The 24,853-nt window shown below is 48.0% G+C and overlaps 1 protein-coding gene across 6 annotated transcripts in view; it reads right to left on the bottom strand.

Moving 5' to 3' along the window:
• The window catches only part of POLN (DNA polymerase nu), a 617,268-nt gene that overhangs the window by 320,069 nt on the left and 272,346 nt on the right, over positions 1-24,853 (bottom strand). For all 6 annotated transcript variants that reach the window (XM_063924721.1, XM_063924733.1, XM_063924728.1 and 3 more), the window contains 2 exons: positions 17,027-17,092; positions 8,390-8,447 (listed from right to left, as the gene is read on the bottom strand). In XM_063924721.1, the coding sequence (XP_063780791.1) occupies positions 8,390-8,447; positions 17,027-17,092 (124 nt within the window). The remainder of the gene's footprint in view (positions 1-8,389; positions 8,448-17,026; positions 17,093-24,853) is intronic.

Below are 24,853 nucleotides of genomic sequence, written 5' to 3'. Positions count from 1 at the left end.
GAGAATCCGACAGCGTGATGATGACGTTCGGGCGCGCTCGGGTTAACCGAGCAAGGCGGGAAGATCCGAGTCGCTCGGACCCGTGTAAAAAAACATGAAGTTCGGGCGGGTTCGGATTCAGAGGAACCGAACCCGCTCATCTCTAGTATTTTCTACAGTGCATTGCTGTTATTAATCTGGTACATTATCATGCATGCAGCAGCTGAATTTACTGTATATATTTATGAAGGGGCCCAGACGTTGCACTCTCTAATGGTTAGTCAAACCAATGAGGTGGCAGGTCACACCCCTCAGCAGACTGGCCACACCCCTAAACATGGGCCCCTACCACTGCATCCCCCCGGTGGGCCCTACATGCCGAGGATCTTCTATGAGCAACTCCTTAAGATCTGGATACCAAGCCCTCCTTGGCCAGTCTGGGGCAATGACGATTACTCAAACTCTTGTTCTTCTTATTATTTTGAGAACTTTTGGAATCAGTGGAAGTGGAGGGAAAACATATACCGACCGAAACACCCACTGGGTCACCAGTGCATCCACTGCTATTGCTTGAGGGTCTCTCGACCTGGAACAATATCTCTGAAGCTTCTTGTTTAGACGAGATGCCATCATGTCTACTTGAGGAACTCTCCAAAGACTTGTCACCTCTGCAAAGACTTCTTGGTGGAGGCCACACTCTCCTGGATGGAGATCGTGTCTGCTGAGGAAGTCTGTTTCCCAGCTGTCCACTCCCGGAATGAAAATTGCTGACAGAGCTCTAACATGTCTTTCTGCCCAGAGGATAATCCTTGTCACCTCTGCCATTGCCGCTCTGCTTTTCGTTCCGCCTTGCCTGTTTATGTACGCGACAACTGTTACATTGTCCGACTGGATCTGCACGGGATGATCTTGGAGAAGATTTACCGCTTGTAGAAGGCCGTTGTAAATGGCTCTCAATTCCAGAACGTTTATGTGAAGGAAGGCTTCCTGACTTGACCATTTTCCTTGGAAGCTTTCCCCCTGTGTGACAGCTCTCCAGCCTCGGAGACTTGCATCCATGGTTATTAGGACCCAGTCCCAGACCTGCGTCCCTCTAGTAGGTGAGAACTGTGTAGCCACCACAGGAGCGAAATCCTGGCTTTGGGGGACAGGATTATTTTCCGGTGCATGTGTAGGTGGGATCCGGACCACTTGTCCAACAGGTCCCACTGGAATACTCTGGCATGAAATGAGCCAAACTGTATGGCCTCGTAGGCCGCTACCATTTTCCCCAACAACCGAATGCATTGATGGATCGACACGCTTGTTGGTTTCAATATTTGTTTGACCATTTTCTGGATTTCCAGAGCCTTTTCTACTGGAAGAAATACTCTCCATACTTCTGTGTCCAGAATCATCCCTAAAAAGGACAATCTTGTCGTCGGTTCCAACTGCGACTTTGGAAAATTCATGATCCAACCATGTTGTTGGGGTATTGACAGGGAGAGTGCGATGTTCTGCAACAACTGTTCCCTGGATCTCGCTTTTATCAGGAGATCGTCCAGATAAGGAATTGTATTGACTCCTATTTGACGAAGGAGGACCATCATCTCCGCCATCACCTTCGTGAATACCCTCAGTGCCGTGGAGAGTCCAAACGGCAACGTCTGGAACTGGTAATGGCAATCCTGTACTGCGAATCTCAGATAAGCTTGGTGAGGAGGATAAATGGGAACATGCAAGTAAGCATCCTTTATGTTTACTGAAACCATGAAGTCCCCCTCCTCCAGACTGGAAATCACTACCCTCAGGGATTCCATCTTGAACTTGAACCTTTTCAGGTAGAGATTCAGATTTTTCAGGTTTAAAATCGGTCTGACCGAGCCGTCCGGCTTCGGAACTACGAAGAGGCTTGAATAAAAACCTTCTCCTTGCTGTGACAAGGGTACCAGGACAATGACCTGATCCTGACATAATTTTTGAATTGCCGTTGTTAATGCCTCTCTTCCTGGAAGAGAAGCTGGCAAGGTCGATTTGAAAAATCGGCATGGGGGGACGTCTTGAAACTCTAGTTTGTACCCATGGGACACTATTTGTGAGACCCATGGGTCCAGGCCAGATTGAATCCAGATTTGGCTGAAATGTTTCAGACGTGCTCCCAACCGAGCGGACTCCCGCAAGGGAGCCCCAGCGTCATGCTGCAGATTTGGCAGGAGCAGGGGTTGACTTCTGCGCCTGGGATCCTGGAGGCGCTGCGGACTTCTTTCCTTTTCCCCTTCCCCTACCTGCAAAGAAAGGGGAACCTTTGGCCTTTTTGTATTTGTTGGGCCGAAAGGACTGCATGTGAGATTGATGTGTCTTTTTTGCTGGTGCAGGAGCAGAAGGCAAGAATGTCGACTTACCTGCGGTAGCCGCCGAGACTAATGCATCCAGCCCGTCACTAAACAAGGCCTCACCTTTATACGGGAGAGCCTCCATATTTCTTTTGGAATCTGCATCAGCATTCCACTGGCGAATCCACAACGCCCTCCGAGCCGATACTGCCATGGTAGTGGTTCTTGATCCCAAGAGACCAATATATTTCATGGTTTCTAGTACGTACGCAGCAGCGTCTTTGATATGACCTAACGTTAGGAGTATCTCGTCTCCATCTATTGTGTCAATGTCTAATGACAAGTTTTCTGACCACTTCTCAAAAGCACTACTCACCCAAGCACAGACAATGGTCCCATTGGCCACATCAATAGATCACCTCACTCACTTGCGCCTGCCGGCTCCTTAAGTGAAGCCATTCCAGGCGCAGGGAGAAACACCTTTTCTCTTTTATGACAGGGCTCTGTCTAAAATGCGGGGTGACTCCCACTTTTTGGAAAAAGGAAAGCTGCCTGAATTCCTTTTGGGAATCTGAAATTTCTTTTCAGGTTAAATCAGACTCCCTCCAAGAGACTGTTCAACTTCTGAGGTGGAGGGAAAATTACATTACTTCTTTACTAAAGTAAACCCTCTCCTTGTGGTAGAAGAGGGGCTTCGTAACTTCTAACACCACCTTTATAGCTAAAACATGTTTTGAATGCTTTTTTGCTAATTTAGGACCTATTCCCCTGGATTCACTATTGTCTGCACAGGAAACAGACTCCGTGTCGGTATCAGTTTGTATGTGACCCAGAGGGGTCCCTGTGGATGAAAGGCAGAATTATAAAAAATCACATCGTCAACAGATTATATTCAGTTTTCTGTATGAGATTCAGTAGTGATTCACACTATCATGTAACCTTTCACCCAGTCAGGCTCTTGGTGTCATATTACACCTCTGTGTCTCTAACATGTCTTCCACAGAGGAAGAGATTCCCTGCCACAGCCATGTCACACACGTGCACAACCACACCACAGACACTCTTGGACTTATAGGGGACAGACCCATATTAAAATCTGTCAGAGGGACACAGATAGGATTTGCCAGTTCACAACCCAGCGCCAGTAACACAATGTCTGTGAACACAAAATGCCCACTGACATGCAGCGCTTTTATAAGGCTAATCACACAATTATATAGCACCAAATTCACTGTGGCCCCCCCTGTTTTGCACCCTGATACTTGTTCAGTAGTGGAGGAGGACCAGCGTTGTCTCTGCAGCCTTAGGAGAGAGAAAATGGCGCTGAGCAGTGTGCTGGCTGACTGAGGAGGAAGCTCCACTCTTCAATGGTGTGTTTCTCCTCAGCTTTTACATACCCTCCAACTGTACCTTTTTGCCAGGTACAGTACCTTTTTTGTATGGTCTGTACCGATTTTTGACTCTCCAATTTTCCATTAAAAGAATAGGAAAGGGGGTGTGGCCACACACCCTTTTACTCGAGACCACGCCCCTTTCATAATTTGAACCGATTTTTATATGTAAAATGTTGGAGGGTATGAGGGTATGAGGTCATTTTTTATACTGGCAGGGGTAGGACTGTGCCTCAGCAACTTATGCCCCTTGTTTATGCCAGTTTCCATAGGTTTCATGCTGCCCAGGGCGCCTCCCCCACTCCTGCACCCTGCAGTGCCTGTGTATATGTGGGCAACATGGCGCGCTGCGCTCCCGCCAGCTGCGCGGTACCTTTAGCCGTCACTTTCTTGATTGAAGATCTGTCTTCTAACACTCACCTGTCTTCTGGCTCTGTGAGGGGGGTGACGGCGCGCTGTGGGAGTGAGCATCTAGGCACGGCTAGCGTTCAGTTCCCTTCAGGAGTGGTGTCCTGTCAGCCAGAAGCAGAGCCATGAAACTCTTTAGGAAGTTGGTTCCTACTTCTGCCCCCTCAGTCCCACGAAGCAGGGAGACTGTTGCCAGCATAGAGGGAGGAGCCAGTTCACACCCTTGAAAAGTCTTAAAGTGCCCATGTATCCTGCGGAACCATCTATACCCCATGGTTATGAAATGGACCCCAGCATCCTCTAGGACATATGAGAAAAATGTTTTTTTCCCCCAAAACATCGGAACATTACATGGCACTATCGGAACCTCACGACAATTGGAACGTCGCAACCATCGGAAACATTGCGACCATCGTGGGTATCATTTTAAAGGCTGAGACAGCCACCACGGTCAGGGGCGGATTGGTGTGCCGGGACGCCCACATTTACACATGGGACCGCGAGGTTAAGTGGGGTCACTCTTGTGGTTGCACCCACTTAACCTCGCGGTCTACCGCAGACCGCAAAGTTCCCACCATTGGATACAATGGAGCACCTATGCGCTACATTGTAATTCAGTGCGCAGCCTGACTGACAGTTCAGGCGCGCACAACCAATCAGGAGAGTGCCATGACGTGGCGCTCCCTGATTGGCTGAAGGGACCCTCTTTGACATCAGTCACGGGGGTCCCGCCAGTCGGGGGAAAGGGGTCCCAAGTGTAAACATGGGACCCCTTTCAGTGCGTGGTCCGGGTTTTTCGTTTTTTTTGTGTGCCAAGTACGTGGATTACAAACAGAAGAGGATTGTTGTGAGTATAATTTTATTTACAGGTACCCCGTGGATTCTACGTGGAGAAGGGGACTGACTCTTCGTGTCAACATAGGTAAGTATGTGTGTATGTTGGTGTGCATGTATGTAATAAAGTTATACTGTCACGGTGTGTGCGTTTTGTTTTTATTTGGGTATTTTTTTTGTAGTAGAACTACAGGTACCAGCGAGCCCGTTTTTCCCCTGCATGCTGGTACTTGTGGTTCTCCAAGTACCAGCTTGCCGGGGAGGCTTGCTGGGACTTGTAGTACTGCTACAAAAAACAATATTCTTATTTTTACACTATGGCTATCAGCCCCCCATCTGCCGCCCTTGGATGGGGGGGGACAGCCTCGGGCTTCACCCCTGGCCCTTGGGTGGCTGGAGGGGGGGACCCCTTGATTTAAGGGGTCCCCACTCCTCCAGGGTACCCCGGCCAGGGGTGACTATTTGGGGATTTAATGCCAGGGCCACAGGGACCAATATAAAAGTGTCCCCCGGCTGTGGCATTATCTCTCTGACTAGTGGAGCCCGGTGCTGGTGTGAAAAATGCGGGGGACCCCTACGTCTTTTGTCCCCCGTATTTTTTACACCAGGACCAGGCGCAGAGCCCGGTGCTGGTTGTTAACATATGGGGGATCCCCTGTCAATTCTTCCCCTGTATTTGTACAACCAGGACCGGCTCAAATAGCCCGAGGCTGGTTATGCTTAGGAAGGGGGACCCCACGCAATTTTTTTTTCCAGTTTTTAACCCATTCTGCACTGCACACAATGAAGCCCTGCACGGATCTCACAGATCCGGCCGGGATTCCTTGTGTTTTGTCAGGCAGTGTTTTACTCATCACTCCCGTAAAACACTGCATGACATTACGAATCACATCGACATCGGAAAAAAACGAATGTGGAAAACTCGGCAGCTTAGTAAATGACCGTATCAGAATTCAAAAAGTTGCAGTAAAATGCACCCGATACCATTCGAGATCAAACACCCTTAAAAACGTCGAAAACACGAAAATTAGTAAATATACCCCCTGGTGTATAACGTGCTCTGCCTGGTGCAGTGTGTATAACGTGCTTTACCTGGTGCAATGTGTATAACATGCTTTACCTGGTGCAATGTGTAGAACGTGCTCTGCCTGGTGCAATATGTATAACGTGCTTTACCTGGTGCAATGTGTATAACGTGCTTTACCTGGTGCAATGTGTATAACGTGCTCTGCCTGGTGCAATGTGTATAACGTGCTTTACCTGGAGCAATATTTATAACGTGCTTTGCCTGGTGCAATATGTATAACGTGCTTTACCTGGTGCAGTGTGCATAATGTGCTCTGCCTGGTGAAAAGTGTATAATGTGCTCTACCTGGTGCAATGTGTATAATGTGCTCTGCCTGGCGCAAAGTGTATAATGTGCTTAACCTGGTGCAATGTGTATAATGTGCTCTGCCTGGCGCAAAGCGTATAATGTGCTTTACCTGGCGCAATATGTATAACATACTCTACCTGGCGCAGTGTGTATAGGAGGTTCTACCTGGTGCAATGTGTATAAGCGGCACTACTGTGTGGTGTAATGTGAATTGGCACTGTTATGTGGCCACGCCCCTTCCCCGTGAAGCCACGCCCCTATAAAAATTCTTCCATGTAGTCAGGCCTTCTGAGCAGTGACCTGCCCACTTGACAGACTCCACCCCCTCAACAGACACCCTTCCCCCCCCACCATTAGGGCTGCTCCATAAATTTCTCGGGCTGGTTTGTGATCCCAATCCGCCCCTGACCACTGTACACATGGAGGGGGGGGGGGGTTAATTGACACTTTCCCAGCGGCTGCTATTGTCTGCAGTCACTGGGTGGGGAGTCCTGCAGTGCTGACCAATCAGCAGTGATCAGCAACATGACAGACACCAGGGCAGGGTGCGGGAAGGCAGAGGGTCCTTCCGGTCCCTCTGAGAGCAGCAGCAACAGAGGGAAGTTTCTCTTCCCTGCAGCTGTACACGCTGTCTATCTGACTGGTCGCATCCTGTGCGACCAGGTCAGATAAAGCACTTGCTGGTGTGGTCGCATCAGATGCGACCATGCCAACCAAGTGGTCAAAGAAAAAGGAGTCCAAACATTTATTTGTAAATCCTAAATTGTGTAACACTGTGGTCTTGGAACTGGTCCATTGTGATCAGACTGGCTTTATGCCGGGCAGATCTACCACTGTCAATCTCAGACGACTATTTACGTATATGCAGTTGACGGAGGATGATTTGGACGGTGCGATAGTGATTTCCCTCGACGCTGCCCGTGCTTTTGACTCTGTAGAATGGGTTTATCTCTGGGAGTCCCTTTCCAGATTTGGGATAGGCTCAAACTTTTTGTCCTGGGTTAAACTATTGTATTCCTGTCCAGCGGCGAGAGTCCTGGTTAATGGGTTTACTACTAAATCTTTTCAGCTGGAGAGGGGAACTCGACAAGGGTGTCCTCTCTCCCCACTGTTTTTTGCTCTTGCTATAGAACCCCTGGCCTGCGCAGTTAGGGCCGCAACGAATATAGCGGGGCTCAGGGTTGCGGGTCAGGAGGAAAAGGTTGGGTTATATGCGGACGATATGATTTTATTTTTGAGAGATATATTCCCCTCCCTTATTGCCTGTCCTTCTAGAATTGGTTCGGGAGTTTGGGTTTTTTTCAGGTATCTGTATTAATTGGGGCAAATCGGTGGTGTTTCCGTTGAGTCCCTCTACATCACCTCCATCCTCTTATGATCTTCCCCTACAATGGTGCACCCAGTTTGAATACCTTGGTATCCAAATTTATCATTGCCCTAAAGACTTTGTCACCCTAAAATCTGACCCCCCAGATTGATAATCTGCGTATGAAGACGCGCATTTGGCAGAAGCTCCCGCTAACTGTGACTGGTCGTGTGAATATTATTAAAATTATTGTTCAACCTAAATTTCTTTATATACTGCAGAATGCACCAGTGTATATCCCTGCCTCACAATTTATATTGATTTCCCGATATATTGCTTCCTTTATCTGGGGTGCTAGACGAGCACGTATTGCATATAAAACGCTTAGTAGACCCAGAGCCGAGGGTGGCTTCGCCCTGCCAGACATACGCTTATACTATCTGGCTGCCCAACTAGTACAACTTTATGAATGGGTTACTCCGGAGGATTATGGGAATTTACCAGTGGCTCTTTTGGAGAGGGCTGGCCTCTCATTTTCTCTGTTGCAGTACCTTACTAGCAAATACTTCATTAACCTCTCTCCCCCCATTATTGCAGCAGGCTCGTAGGGTCTGGTTGGCGACTGCGACGTTGCTGGGAGATCCCACAGTGGACCCCTGCTCTCCACTTTGGTATAACACAAATTTTAGTTTTAACAGAAAATATAAAAACATACATAAAGCAAAATTATCAGTGTGACATCTACAATATCAAGCTTCATACAAGTTAAAAAGTTTTATTTTACCTTGTACATATTGTTTCTTTTCGAACTGAATAGAAAGCTTTGAAACACCTTGGATGTTCTAAAACACAAAATGTATTAATCACATTTAAACTGATTAGAGACAGTTTCTAACAGTATTGTGCCGTTTATTATTATTTCAGCCCATCTATGACATGAAACAATAGGTGTAGTTAAGGGGTCGCTACAAATTTGTATCCCAAGCAAGTGGTTCCCAAACTTTATTGAATCATGGCTCCCTAAAGTATCAGCACTTTTTTCATGGAGCCCCTAGGATAAAAATGTATTATTAATAAATATATATATATATATATATATATTTTTTTTTTTTAAATATATGAAATTAAGTAAATGAAACCTACCCGTTGTCCTTAGGGTCAGTTACGTGGTGGCGTACAGTTGTGCTTCTGATTGTCCACATGTTTTCTGAATGGCAGCCACTAGTACTGGGTTTGCCTCTCACTTTGATCATAAATAATTTAATTTGGTTCTGGACCACCAACCCTAGGGGTATGCAGTTAATTTCCCGACTGTCGGGATCCAGGCAGTCGAAATACCGACGCTGGAGTCACAACAGTGGAAACAATGCCGGTAGATGAAATCCCATCAGATACCTAGTATTCCCTACAGGATGTTGGTCCACGCCACAACCCGAGCAGGAATAGACTGCCACCGAGCGCGGTGGCACAGCAGGCCCACGAGGGGACACGTTGTGCTCGATGTCGGGATTCCGGCATCACTCTCCTGACCCCCGGGATCCCGACAGTCGGGAATTCATACTGAATCCACCCTAGGCACCCTTGCAAGAGCCTCGAGGCACCCCATGGTGCCTAGGCACATAGTTTGGGAACCACTGTTCTAGGTCAGTTATGTTCCTTATCCAAGGTTGCAGCAATGTGAGAGACAATCCTCAAATATAGATATTCAATAAAATCAATGATTTGTAGAATACAGTATAGCTGTTAGACACTGGTGTTGTCTCAGGGCCCCAGTGCAGAATATCAGCTAACACACCCTTTCACACAGGCTGCCTGTCTTTCTGTAGCTTTTCTGTAATCTGAAACATTTATGTCTGCTATATCTATGGACCATAGAGGGTCACAGCTGGCATTCCAAGGCTGTTACCTTGGTTAATGAAGCTAATCCTAGTGATAAATTATCATGTCAAAGCTTAACCAGTTTTGTGGAGCAGAAAGATCAAATGTTAAAAGGTTTGAAGCCCCAAGCTGACAGGCTGTAAGCAGAAATTATTAGCTAAGATGTGTGATATTGGCGAATGCTGTCATTTCATTTTGGAACAAATCACCTAGGGCCTGATTTAGAGTTGTACGCTAACCCAATGGTTAGTGCACATCTCCGATGGTGTTAGGACTGCGCAAGCTACAGCATTTGGGAGGCCAGCGTTCTCGGAAACGGGGGGCGTGTCACCCCCGTTTTCCAGGAGGGACGAGGCCAGGGTCTGTATGGCTGCCTGCATATTTCCTGGCCTCACAAGCTGCCAGGAACCATCCAGGGTGAGTAAGTCTCAGCTTGCGCAGCCTGGCCAAACCTGCAACTATCGGAACCGATGGTCACCATGGTAATCCGAGAGGATGCTGCACTCGGATCACAAATGTAGTGCAGGAGGTGTTTATTTCATATAGACACCTCCTCAGAGGAGGGGTCCCGTGTGCACCTCCGGGTGGGCCCCCTCCGCTGTACGGTGCTGCAGACTCCGGCATTGCGCCATGATCTGGAGACCAATTTAGCTACTGCGCATACGCAGCAGCCATTTTTGGTGGCGATTTCCACCACGACCACAGTGCCCGACACTGGACTCCGGAAAGGTAAGTATTAAAATGGGTGCAGTGTGTGTGGTGTGCCCCCCCCCCCCCCTTTTGTGTGCAGCTCTGCAATTCCATCCATCTCTGAATCAGGCCCCAGGTGTGTAGTGTGGGAGTAGGAGGAGTAAGTGGCATGTATTCAGTAATTCTTCATTCTGTGTAACATTATAGCATTTTCCTTATCTGCATAAACACCATGACCTTCCTTAAAATAAGAATTTACTTACCGATAATTCTATTTCTCGGAGTCCGTAGTGGATGCTGGGGTTCCTGAAAGGACCATGGGGAATAGCGGCTCCGCAGGAGACAGGGCACAAAAGTAAAGCTTTCCGATCAGGTGGTGTGCATTGGCTCCTCCCCCTATGACCCTCCTCCAAGCCAGTTAGGTACTGTGCCCGGACGAGCGTACACAATAAGGGAGGAATTTTGAATCCCGGGTAAGACTCATACCAGCCACACCAATCACACCGTACAACTTGTGATCTAAACCCAGTTAACAGTATGATAACAGCGGAGCCTCTGAAAAGATGGCTCACAACAATAATAACCCGATTTTTGTAACTATGTACAAGTATTGCAGATAATCCGCACTTGGGATGGGCGCCCAGCATCCACTACGGACTCCGAGAAATAGAATTATCGGTAAGTAAATTCTTATTTTCTCTATCGTCCTAGTGGATGCTGGGGTTCCTGAAAGGACCATGGGGATTATACCAAAGCTCCCAAACGGGCGGGAGAGTGCGGATGACTCTGCAGCACCGAATGAGAGAACTCCAGGTCCTCCTTAGCCAGGGTATCAAATTTGTAGAATTTAGCAAACGTGTTTGCCCCTGACCAAGTAGCTGCTCGGCAAAGTAGTAAAGCCGAGACCCCTCGGGCAGCCGCCCAAGATGAGCCCACCTTCCTTGTGGAATGGGCATTTACAGATTTTGTCTGTGGCAGGCCTGCCACAGAATGTGCAAGCTGAATTGTATTACACATCCAACTAGTAATAGTCTGCTTAGAAGCAAGAGCACCCAGTTTGTTGGGTGCATACAGGATAACAGCAAGTCAGTTTTCCTGACTCCAGCCGTCCTGGAACATATTTTCAGGGCCCTGACAACATCTAGCAACTTGGAGTCCTCCAAGTCCCTAGTAGGTGCAAGGCACCACAATAAGCTGGTTCAGGTGAAACACTGACACCACCTTAGGGAGAGAACTGGGGACGAGTCCGCAGCTCTGCCCTGTCCGAATGGACAAACAGATATGGGCTTTTTTGAGAAAAAAACACCAATTTGACACTCGCCTGGTCCAGGCCAGGGCCAAGAGCATGGTCACTTTTCATGTGAGATGCTTCAAATCTACAGATTTGACTGGTTTTAAACCAATGTGATTTGAGGAATCCCAGAACTACGTTGAGATCCCACAGTGCCACTGGAGGCACAAAAGGGGGTTGTATATGCAATACTCCCTTGACAAACTTCTGGACTTCAGGAACTGAAGCCAATTCTTTCTGGAAGAAAGTCGACAGGGCCGAAATTTGAACCATAATGGACCCCAATTTGAGGCCCATAGACACTCCTGTTTGCAGGAAATGCAGGAAACGACCGAGTTGAAATTTCTTTGTGGGGCCTTCCTGGCCTCACACCACGTAACATATTTTCGCCACATGTGGTGATAATGTTGTGCGGTCACCTCCTTACTGGCTTTGACCAGGGTAGGAATGACCTCTTCCGGAATGCCTTTTTCCCTTAGGATCCGGCTTTCCACCGCCATGCCGACAAACGCAGCTGCGGTAAGTCTTGGAACAGACATGGTACTTGCTGAAGCAAGTCCCTTCTTAGCGGCAGAGGCCATAAGACCTCTGTAAGCATCTCTTGAAGTTCCGGGTACCAAGTCCTTCTTGGCCAATCCGGAGCCATGAGTATAGTTCTTACTCCTCTACGTCTTATAATTCTCAGCACCTTAGGTATGAGAAGCAGAGGAGGGAACACATACACCGACTGGTACACCCACGGTGTTACCAGAACGTCCACAGCTATTGCCTGAGGGTCTCTTGACCTGGCGCAATACCTGTCCCGTTTTTTGTTCAGACGGGACGCCATCATGTCTACCTTTGGTATTTCCCAACGGTTTACAATCATGTGGAAAAAACTTCCCGATGAAGTTTCCACTCTCCCGGGTGGAGGTCGTGCCTGCTGAGGAAGTCTGCTTCCCAGTTTCCATTCCCGGGATGAAAACTGCTGACAGTGCTATCACATGATTTTCCGCCCAGCGAAAAGTCCTTGCAGTTTTTGCCATTGCCCTCCTGCTTCTTGTGTCGCCCTGTCTGTTTACGTGGGCGACTGCCGTGATGTTTTTCCCACTGGATCAATACCGGCTGACCTTGAAGCAGAGGTCTTGCTAAGCTTAGAGCATTATAAATTTACCCTTAGCTCCAGTATATTTATGTGGAGAAAAGTCTCCAGACTTGATCACACTCCCTGGAAATTTTTATTCCTTGTGTGACTGCTCCCCAGCCTCTCGGGCTGGGCTCCGTGGTCACCAGCATCCAATCCTGAATGCCGAATCTGCGGCCCTCTAGAAGATGAGCACTCTATAACCACCACAGGAGAGACACCCTTGTCCTTGGATATAGGGTTATCCGCTGATGCATCTGAGGATGCGATCCGGGCCTTTTGTCCAGCAGATCCCACTGAAAAGTTCTTGCGTGAAATCTGCCGAATGGAATTGCTTCGTAGGAAGCCACCATTTTTACCAGGACCCTTGTGCAATGATGCACTGTTTTTAGGAGGTTCCTGACTAGCTCGGATAACTCCCTGGCTTTCTCTTCCGGGAGAAACACCTTTTTCTGGACTGTGTCCAGAATCATCCCTAGGCACAGCAGACGTGTCGTCGGATCAGCTGCGATTTTGGAATATTTAGAATCCACCCGTGCTGTTGTAGCAGTATCCGAGATAGTGCTACTCCGACCTCCAACTGTTCCCTGGACTATGCCCTTATCAGGAGATCGTCCAAGTAAGGGATACTTAAGACGCCTTTTCTTCGAAGAAGAATCATAATTTCGGCCATTACCTTGGTAAAGACCCGGGGTGCCGTGGACAATCCAAACGGCAGCGTCTGAAACTGATAGTGACAGTTCTGCACCACGAACCTGAGGTACCCTTAGTGAGAAGGGCAAATTTGGGACATAGAGGTAAGCATCCCTGATGTCCCGGGACACTATATAGTCCTCTTCTTCCTGGTTCGTTGTCACTGCTCTGAGTGACTCCATCTTGATTTGAACCTTTGTAAGTGTTCAAAAAAAATTTTTAGAATAAGTCTCACCTAGCCTTCTGGCTTCAGTACCACAATATAGTGTGGAATAATACCCCTTTTCTTGTAGTGGGAGGGGTAATTTAGTTATCACCTGCTGGGAATACAGCTTGTGAATTTTTTCCCATACTGCCTCCTTGTCGGAGGGAGACCTTGGTAAAGCAGACTTCAGGAGCCTGCGAAGGGGAAACGTCTCGACCTTCCAATCTGTACCCCTGGGATACTACTTGTAGGATCCAGGGGTCCTGTACGGTCTCAGCGCCATGCTGAGAACTTGTCAGAAGCGGTGGAACGCTTCTGTTCCTGGGAATGGGCTGCCTGCTGCAGTCTTCTTCCCTTTCCTCTATCCCTGGGCAGATATGATCTTATAGGGACGAGAGGACTGAGGCTGAAAAGACGGTGTCTTTTTCTGCAGAGATGTGACTTAGGGTAAAAAACGGTGGATTTTCCAGCAGTTGCCGTGGCCACCAGGTCCGATGGACCGACCCAAAATAACTCCTCTTCCTTTATACGGCAATACACCTTTGTGCCGTTTGGAATCTGCATCACCTGACCACTGTCGTGTCCATAACATCTTTTGGCAGTTATGGACATCGCATTTACTCATGATGCCAGAGTGCAAATATCCCTCTGTGCATCTCGCATATATAGAAATGCATCCTTTAAATGCTCTATAGTCAATAAAATACTGTCCCTGTCAAGGGTATCAATATTTTTAGTCAGGGAATCCGACCAAGCCACCCCAGCTCTGCACATCCAGGCTGAGGCGATCGCTGGTCGCAGTATAACACCAGTATGTGTGTATATACTTTTTATGATATTTTTCCAGCCTCCTGTCAGCTGGTCCTTGAGGACGGCCCTATCTATAGACGGTACCGCCACTTGTTTTGATAAGCGTGTGAGCGCCTTATCCACCTTAAGGGGTGTTTCCCAACGCGCCCTAACTTCTGGCGGGAAAGGGTATACCGCCCATAATTTTCTATCGGGGGGAACCCACGCATCATCACACACTTTATTTAATTTATCTGATTCAGGAAAAACTATGGTAGTTTTTTCACATCCCACATAATACCCTCTTTTGTGGTACTTGTAGTATCAGAAATATGTAACACCTCCTTCATTGCCTTTAACGTGTGGCCCTAATAAGGAATACGTTTGTTTATTCACCGTCGACACTGGATTCAGTGTCCCTGTCTGTGTCTGTGTCGACCGACTAAAGTAAACGGGCGTTTTAAAAACCCCTGACGGTGTTTTTGAGACGTCTGGACCGGTACTAATTGTTTGTCGGCCGTCTCATGTCGTCAACCGACCTTGCAGCGTGTTGACATGATCACGTAATTTCCTAAATAAGCCATCCATTCCGGTGTCGACTCCCTAGAGAGTGACATCACCATTACAGGCAATTGCTCCGCCTCCTCACCAACATCGTCCTCCTACATGTCGACACACACGTACCGACACACAGCACACACACAGGGAATGCTCTGATAGAGGACAGGACCCACTAGCCCTTTGGAGAGACAGAGGGAGAGTTTGCCAGCACACACCAAAAACGCTATAATTATATAGGGACAACCTTATATAAGTGTTTTCCCATATAGCATCTTAATATATATAAGCATATCGCCAAATTAGTGCCCCCCCTCTCTGTTTTAACCCTGTTTCTGTAGTGCAGTGCAGGGGAGAGCCTGGGAGCCTTCCCTCCAGCCTTTCTGTGAGGGAAAATGGCGCTGTGTGCTGAGGAGATAGGCCCCGCCCCTTTTTCGGCGGCCTCGTCTCCCGCTCTTAACGGATTCTGGCAGGGGTTAAATATCTCCATATAGCCTCCGGAGGCTATATGTGAGGTATTTTTAGCCAAAATAGGTATTCATTTGCCTCCCAGGGCGCCCCCCTCCCAGCGCCCTGCACCCTCAGTGACTGCCGTGTGAAGTGTGCTGAGAGGAAAATGGCGCACAGCTGCAGTGCTGTGCGCTACCTTTAGAAGACTGAGGAGTCTTCTGCCGCCGATTCTGGACCTCTTCTTACTTCAGCATCTGCAAGGGGGCCGGCGGCGCGGCTCCGGTGACCATCCAGGCTGTACCTGTGATCGTCCCTCTGGAGCTGATGTCCAGTAGCCAAGAAGCCAATCCATCCTGCACGCAGGTGAGTTCACTTCTTCTCCCCTCTGTCCCTCGTTGCAGTGATCCTGTTGCCAGCAGGACTCACTGTAAAGTAAAAAAACCTAAGCTAAACTTTCTCTAAGCAGCTCTTTAGGAGAGCCACCTAGAATTGCACCCTTCTCGGCCGGGCACAAAAATCTAACTGGCTTGGAGGAGGGTCATAGGGGGAGGAGCCAGTGCACACCACCTGATCGGAAAGCTTTACTTTTGTGCCCTGTCTCCTGCGGAGCCGCTATTCCCCATGGTCCTTTCAGGAACCCCAGCATCCACTAGGACGATAGAGAAATGCTAGTGCTTATCCTAAAAAATTGTGTTACATACTCTAAATTTGTGGGTGAGAATGACCCAGTTGCTCACAATCTGGTCTAGAAGAACTGCAGTTGCTGAGTAAAGCCGGGTACACACTATCCAATCATCAGGCTGATCAGCCCAATAATTAGATAGTGTGTATGCAGGAGTGTTAGAGCATATCTGGAGGATGATATAGCATGTTTTGCACAAGCTGTACTGTTGTTTCTGACCTGCCAATCCTGTTAAGGAAATCACAAGTACAGACTAAGCAAAAAAATTCTCAGTGTGTACGGTGCGCACTGATCCGATAACCTCTCTGTCTGAGTACAGTGTTTATCGGATCAGAACACACTATCTGATAGTGTGTACCTGGCATACAGCTAGGTACACACTCTGCAGATAGGTCTTCAGCTCAATGTGTATGTTCTTTGGGTTGGGTATGTGTGACCGGCGGTCAGGAGGGGGCAGGATGCAGCCGTCGGTATTGGTGCGACCTCCCAATCCGACTGTTTGCAAGAGCGTTTTAAACTGTTTATCAGTTAACACTCCTGCATACACAACTATACAATTACCAGTCAAATCAGCAGATATCAAGTAATTGGCGCGATCAAGGCCGCCATCAGAGGGGGACTGCGGGGACTGGAGTATGAAGAGCTGCACCATGCTGCGTAACAACAGCGGGTTGATGCACAAGGAAAATTTCTTAAAACAAGCCTTCCCTGTGCATCAACTCTCTGTGAATCGTTCCTGCAGGTCCGCAACGATCCATCTATATGTAACGTCACGGTGTGTGATATGACATAGGGGTGGGGCAGTGTGGCAGAATATTTTTCTTTTTCTTTTGGGGGGTGGGGGGGCACCCTGTCTATTTGATCAGGACCGGCCCCACCATTTGTGATGGCAGCCCTGGGCGTGATGATTGTACAGGGTTGTGACCAGATTAATATTTTCCACTACCCTTTCATGTAGACAATAGATAGTATCACAGGTGCATCAGTACAACCCGCCTCCTACCATCCTCCAACAGCAGCGAAATTGAAGGGTTTTGTTTGTTATATGCACAATCAACTTACAGGATGCTTTGCTGAAAGCCTGCCACTAACAGTACCAGTCTGATTCCAGGTGGGAGACACACAGCCCTAACAGACAATAATGTGTGGTTATTATTATTTTAACTGGACTTATCTTCAATTAAATATATTTACAATGGAAATAAGCATTATGAATAACAAGAATATTCTGATTCTCAGTAACTTTAACTACAAGATGTAACAACTATGGGGGTCATTCCGAGTTGTTCGCTAGCTGTTTTCGTTCGCAGCGCAGCGTTTAGGCAAAAAAGGCACTTCTGCGCATGCGTACGAGGCGCAATGCGCACGCGTGACGTACTTTCACAACAGCCGAAGTAGTTTCACACAAGGTCTAGCGACGCTTTTCAGTCGCACTGCTGGCCGCAGAGTGATTGACATGAAGTGGGTGTTTCTGGGAGGCAACTGACCGTTTTCGGGGAGTGTGTGTAAAAACGCAGGCGTGACAGATACAAATGCAGGCGTGCCTGGGGAAACGCAGGCGTGGCTGGCCGAACGCAGAGCGTGTTCGTGACGTCAAAACAGGAACTCAACAGTCTGAAGCTAGGAGTAGGTCTGGAGCTACTCAGATACTACACAATCTCTTTTTGTTGCAGCGCTGCAATCCTTTCGTTCGCACTTCTGCTAAGCTAAGATACACTCCCAGAGGGCGGCGGCCTAGAGTTTGCACGGCTGCTAAAAGCAGCTAGCGAGCAAACAACTTGGAATGAGGGCCTATGTTAATGAATGTATTTATAGCAAGCCAATTTGTGTACTGCAACAGAAATGTGTAATTATATTATTAAGTTGTGATTATTATTATTATTATTATTATTATTATTATTCATTTATTATATCCTTTAATATCATGCACCTATTATTAGGAGAATATATATTTGCCATAGACATCTTGTTACAAGGTGATACGGTCCTTAGGTTGACCCTCAATAGTTCAACCACTATTGGTCGACGTGCATTAGGTCGATGCCCGGAAAAGGTCGACATACGCATTAGGTTGGCATGGCAAGGTCGACACATAAAAAGGTTGACATGAGTTTTTCACAATTTTTTTCATTTGTTGAACTTTTTTATACTCTACGATCCACATGGACTACGATTGGGAATAGTAACCTGAAGCATGGCGAAGAAGCAGGCCATGCGAGGGGACACGGTGCACTAATTGGGGTTTCCGGTCACTTTAGGGAAAAAAAGGACACAAAAAAACCCCTCATATCGACCTTTTCCATTTCGACCTGCCGACCATGTCGACTTTTTTCAGGTGTCGACCTACTGTCTGTCGACCAATAGTGGTCGACCTAATGAGTGTCGACCTAAATAGGATCGACCCAACAAACCCATTCCGTTGCAAGTGTTGTCAGTGATTTTAAATGTTCACAGTTTAATGTACATGTAATGTAAATAATAAGAATTTACTTACCGATAATTCTATTTCTCGTAGTCCGTAGTGGATGCTGGGGACTCCGTAAGGACCATGGGGAATAGCGGCTCCGCAGGAGACTGGGAATAGCGGCTCCGCAGGAGACTGGGCACAAAAGTAAAGCTTTAGAACTACCTGGTGTGCACTAGAGATGTGCACTTGAAATTTTTCGGGTTTTGGCCCTCATTCCGAGTTGTTCGCTCGGAGATTTTCATCGCATCGCAGTGAGAATTCTCTTAGTGCGCATGCGCAATGTTCGCACTGCGACTGCGCCAAGTAACTTTACTATGAAGAAAGTAAGTTTACTCACGGCTTTTTCATCGCTCCGACGTTCGCATTGTGATTGACAGGAAATGGGTGTTACTGGGCGGATGCACGGCGTTTTAGGGGCGTGTGGCTGGAAACGCTACCGTTTCCGGAGAAAACGCAGGAGTGGCCGGGGAAACGGTGGGTGTGCCTGGGCGAACGCTGGGTGTGTTTATGACGTCAGCCAGGACCGAAAAGCACTGAACTGATCGCACAGGCAGAGTAAGTCTGAAGCTACTCAAAAACTGCTAACTCGTTTGTAATCGCAATATTGCGCATACATCGGTCGCACATTTAAGAAGCTAAGATTCACTCCCAGTAGGCGGCGGCTTAGCGTGTGTAACTCTGCTACATTCGCCTTGCGAGCGATCAACTCGGAATGAGGGCCTTTGTGTTTTGGTTTTGGGTTCGGTTCCGCGGCCGTGTTTTGGGTTCGACCGCGTTTTGGCAAAACCTCACCGAATTTTTTTTGTCGGATTCGGGTGTGTTTTGGATTCGGGTGTTTTTTTTTAAAAACACTAAAAAAACAGCTTAAATCATAGAATTTGGGGGTCATTTTGATCCCAAAGTATTATTAACCTCAAAAACCATAATATCCACTAATTTTCAGTCTATTCTGAATACCTCACACCTCACAATATTATTTTTAGTCCTAAAATTTGCACCTAGGTCGCTGGATGACTAAGCTAAGCGACCCTAGTGGCCGACACAAACACCGTGCCCATCTAGGAGTGGCACTGCAGTGTCACGCAGGATGGCCCTTCCAAAAAACACTCCCCAAACAGCACATGACGCAAAGAAAAAAAGAGGCGCAATGAGGTAGCTGTGTGAGTAAGTTAAGCGACCCTAGTGGCCGACACAAACACCGGGCCCATCTAGGAGTGGCACTGCAGTGTCACGCAGGATGGCCCTTCCAAAAAACCCTCCCCAAACAGCACATGACGCAAAGAGAAAAAGAGGCGCAATGAGGTAGCTGTGTGAGTAAGATAAGCGACCCTAGTGGCCGACACAAACACCGGGCCCATCTAGGAGTGGCACTGCAGTGTCACGCAGGATGGCCCTTCCAAAAAACACTCCCCAAACAGCACATGACGCAAAGAAAAAAAGAGGCGCAATGAGGTAGCTGTGTGAGTAAGATAAGCGACCCTAGTGGCCGACACAAACACCGTGCCCATCTAGGAGTGGCACTGCAGTGTCACGCAGGATGGCCCTTCCAAAAAACCCTCCCCAAACAGCACATGACGCAAAGAAAAAAAGAGGCGCAATGAGGTAGCTGTGTGAGTAAGATAAGCGACCCTAGTGGCCGACACAAACACCGTGCCCATCTAGGAGTGGCACTGCAGTGTCACGCAGGATGGCCCTTCCAAAAAACCCTCCCCAAACAGCACATGACGCAAAGAAAAAAAGAGGCGCAATGAGGTAGCTGTGTGAGTAAGATAAGCGACCCTATTGGCCGACACAAACACCGTGCCCATCTAGGAGTGGCACTGCAGTGTCACGCAGGATGGCCCTTCCAAAAAACCCTCCCCAAACAGCACATGATGCAAAGAAAAAAAGAGGCGCAATGAGGTAGCTGTGTGAGTAAGATAAGCGACCCTAGTGGCCGACACAAACACCGTGCCCATCTAGGAGTGGCACTGCAGTGTCACGCAGGATGGCCCTTCCAAAAAACCCTCCCCAAACAGCACATGACGCAAAGAAAAAAAGAGGCGCAATGAGGTAGCTGTGTGAGTAAGATAAGCGACCCTAGTGGCCGACACAAACACCGTGCCCATCTAGGAGTGGCACTGCAGTGTCACGCAGGATGGCCCTTCCAAAAAACCCTCCCCAAACAGCACATGACGCAAAGAAAAAAAGAGGCGCAATGAGGTAGCTGTGTGAGTAAGATAAGCGACCCTAGTGGCCGACACAAACACCGGGCCCATCTAGGAGTGGCACTGCAGTGTCACGCAGGATGGCCCTTCCAAAAAACATTCCACAAACAGCACATGACGCAAAAAAAAAATTAAAGAAAAAAGAGGTGCAAGATGGAATTGTCCTTGGGCCCTCCCACCCACCCTTATGTTGTATAAACAGGACATGCACACTTTAACCAACCCATCATTTCAGTGACAGGGTCTGCCACACGACTGTGACTGAAATGACGGGTTGGTTTGGACCCCCACCAAAAAAGAAGCAATTAATCTCTCCTTGCACAAACTGGCTCTACAGAGGCAAGATGTCCACCTCATCATCATCCTCCGATATATCACCGTGTACATCCCCCTCCTCACAGATTATCAATTCGTCCCCACTGGAATCCACCATCTCAGCTCCCTGTGTACTTTGTGGAGGCAATTGCTGCTGGTCAATGTCTCCACGGAGGAATTGATTATAATTCATTTTAATGAACATCATCTTCTCCACATTTTCTGGATGTAACCTCGTACGCCGATTGCTGACAAGGTGAGCGGCGGCACTAAACACTCTTTCGGAGTACACACTTGTGGGAGGGCAACTTAGGTAGAATAAAGCCAGTTTGTGCAAGGGCCTCCAAATTGCCTCTTTTTCCTGCCAGTATAAGTACGGACTGTGTGACGTGCCTACTTGGATGCGGTCACTCATATAATCCTCCACCATTCTTTCAATGGTGAGAGAATCATATGCAGTGACAGTAGACGACATGTCCGTAATCGTTGTCAGGTCCTTCAGTCCGGACCAGATGTCAGCATCAGCAGTCGCTCCAGACTGCCCTGCATCACCGCCAGCGGGTGGGCTCGGAATTCTGAGCCTTTTCCTCGCACCCCCAGTTGCGGGAGAATGTGAAGGAGGAGATGTTGACAGGTCGCGTTCCGCTTGACTTGACAATTTTGTCACCAGCAGGTCTTTCAACCCCAGCAGACTTGTGTCTGCCGGAAAGAGAGATCCAAGGTAGGCTTTAAATCTAGGATCGAGCACGGTGGCCAAAATGTAGTGCTCTGATTTCAACAGATTGACCACCCGTGAATCCTTGTTAAGCGAATTAAGGGCTCCATCCACAAGTCCAACATGCCTAGCGGAATCGCTCCGTGTTAGCTCCTCCTTCAATGTCTCCAGCTTCTTCTGCAAAAGCCTGATGAGGGGAATGACCTGACTCAGGCTGGCAGTGTCTGAACTGACTTCACGTGTGGCAAGTTCAAAGGGCATCAGAACCTTGCACAACGTTGAAATCATTCTCCACTGCGCTTGAGACAGGTGCATTCCACCTCCTATATCGTGCTCAATTGTATAGGCTTGAATGGCCTTTTGCTGCTCCTCCAACCTCTGAAGCATATAGAGGGTTGAATTCCACCTCGTTACCACTTCTTGCTTCAGATGATGGCAGGGCAGGTTCAGTAGTTTTTGGTGGTGCTCCAGTCTTCTGTACGTGGTGCCTGTACGCCGAAAGTGTCCCGCAATTCTTCTGGCCACCGACAGCATCTCTTGCACGCCCCTGTCGTTTTTTAAAAAATTCTGCACCACCAAATTCAAGGTATGTGCAAAACATGGGACGTGCTGGAATTTGCCCATATTTAATGCACACACAATATTGCTGGCGTTGTCCGATGCCACAAATCCACAGGAGAGTCCAATTGGGGTAAGCCATTCCGCGATGATCTTCCTCAGTTGCCGTAAGAGGTTTTCAGCTGTGTGCGTATTCTGGAAAGCGGTGATACAAAGCGTAGCCTGCCTAGGAAAGAGTTGGCGTTTGCGAGATGCTGCTACTGGTGCCGCCGCTGCTGTTCTTGCGGCGGGAGTCCATACATCTACCCAGTGGGCTGTCACAGTCATATAGTCCTGACCCTGCCCTGCTCCACTTGTCCACATGTCCGTGGTTAAGTGGACATTGGGTACAACTGCATTTTTTAGGACACTGGTGAGTCTTTTTCTGACGTCCGTGTACATTCTCGGTATCGCCTGCCTAGAGAAGTGGAACCTAGATGGTATTTGGTAACGGGGGCACACTGCCTCAATAAATTGTCTAGTTCCCTGTGAACTAACGGCGGATACCGGACGCACGTCTAACACCAACATAGTTGTCAAGGCCTCAGTTATCCGCTTTGCAGCAGGATGACTGCTGTGATATTTCATCTTCCTCGCAAAGGACTGTTGGACAGTCAATTGCTTACTGGAAGTAGTACAAGTGGGCTTACGACTTCCCCTCTGGGATGACCATCGACTCCCAGCAGCAACAACAGCAGCGCCAGCAGCAGTAGGCGTTACACGCAAGGATGCATCGGAGGAATCCCAGGCAGGAGAGGACTCGTCAGAATTGCCAGTGACATGGTCTGCAGGACTATTGGCATTCCTGGGGAAGGAGGAAATTGACACTGAGGGAGTTGGTGGGGTGGTTTGCGTGAGCTTGGTTACAAGAGGAAGGGATTTACTGGTCGTCAGTGGACTGTCGCCCAAAGTTTTTGAACTTGTCACTGACTTATTATGAATGCGCTGCAGGTGACGTATAAGGGAGGATGTTCCGAGGTGGTTAACGTCCTTACCCCTACTTATTACAGCTTGACAAAGGCAACACACGGCTTGACACCTGTTGTCCGCTTTTCTGTTGAAATACCTCCACACTGAAGAGCTGATTTTTTTGGTATTTTCACCAGGCATGTCAACGGCCATATTCCTCCCACGGACAACAGGTGTCTCCCCGGGTGCCTGACTTAAACAAACCACCTCACCATCAGAATCCTCCTGGTCAATTTCCTCCCCAGCGCCAGCAACACCCATATCCTCCTCATCCTGGTGTACTTCAACACTGACATCTTCAATCTGACTATCAGGAACTGGACTGCGGGTGCTCCTTCCAGCACTTGCAGGGGGCGTGCAAATGGTGGAAGGCGCATGCTCTTCACGTCCAGTGTTGGGAAGGTCAGGCATCGCAACCGACACAATTGGACTCTCCTTGTGGATTTGGGATTTCGAAGAACGCACAGTTCTTTGCGGTGCTACTGCTTTTGCCAGCTTGAGTCTTTTCATTTTTCTAGCGAGAGGCTGAGTGCTTCCATCCTCATGTGAAGCTGAACCACTAGCCATGAACATAGGCCAGGGCCTCAGCCGTTCCTTGCCACTCCGTGTGGTAAATGGCATATTGGCAAGTTTACGCTTCTCCTCCGACAATTTTATTTTAGGTTTTGGAGTCCTTTTTTTACTGATATTTGGTGTTTTGGATTTGACATGCTCTGTACTATGACATTGGGCATCGGCCTTGGCAGACGACGTTGCTGGCATTTCATCATCTCGGCCATGACTAGTGGCAGCAGCTTCAGCACGAGGTGGAAGTGGATCTTGATCTTTCCCTAATTTTGGAACCTCAACATTTTTGTTCTCCATATTTTAATAGGCACAACTACAAGGCACCTCAGGTAAACAATGGAGATGGATGGATACTAGTATACTTATGGATGGACTGCCGAGTGCCGACACAGAGGTAGCTACAGCCGTGGACTACCGTACTGTGTCTGCTGCTAATATAGACTGGATGATAATGAGATGAAATCAATATATATATATATATATGTATGTATATATAATATCACTAGTACTGCAGCCGGACAGGTAGATAATATATTTATTAGGTAATGATGACTGATGACGGACCTGCTGGACACTGTCAGCTCAGCAGCACCGCAGACTGCTACAGTAAGCTACTATACTATAGTAGTATGTACAAAGAAGAAAGAAGAAAAAAAAACCACGGGTAGGTGGTATACAATTATGGATGGACTGCCGAGTGCCGACACAGAGGTAGCTACAGCCGTGGACTAACGTACTGTGTCTGCTGCTAATATAGACTGGATGATTGATAATGAGATGAAATCAATATATATATATGTATGTATATATAATATCACTAGTACTGCAGCCGGACAGGTAGATAATATATTTATTAGGTAATGATGACTGATGACGGACCTGCTGGACACTGTCAGCTCAGCAGCACCGCAGACTGCTACAGTAAGCTACTATACTCTATAGTAGTATGTACAAAGAAGAAAGAAAAAAAAAAACCACGGGTAGGTGGTATACAATTATGGATGGACTGCCGAGTGCCGACACAGAGGTAGCTACAGCCGTGGACTAACGTA

Source organism: Pseudophryne corroboree, chromosome 1 (assembly GCF_028390025.1).
Source record: "Pseudophryne corroboree isolate aPseCor3 chromosome 1, aPseCor3.hap2, whole genome shotgun sequence".
In the NCBI taxonomy this organism is placed as follows: domain Eukaryota; kingdom Metazoa; phylum Chordata; class Amphibia; order Anura; family Myobatrachidae; genus Pseudophryne; species Pseudophryne corroboree.
Note: the sequence above shows the minus strand (reverse complement) of the source record. Positions and strands in the feature narration are given on the sequence as shown.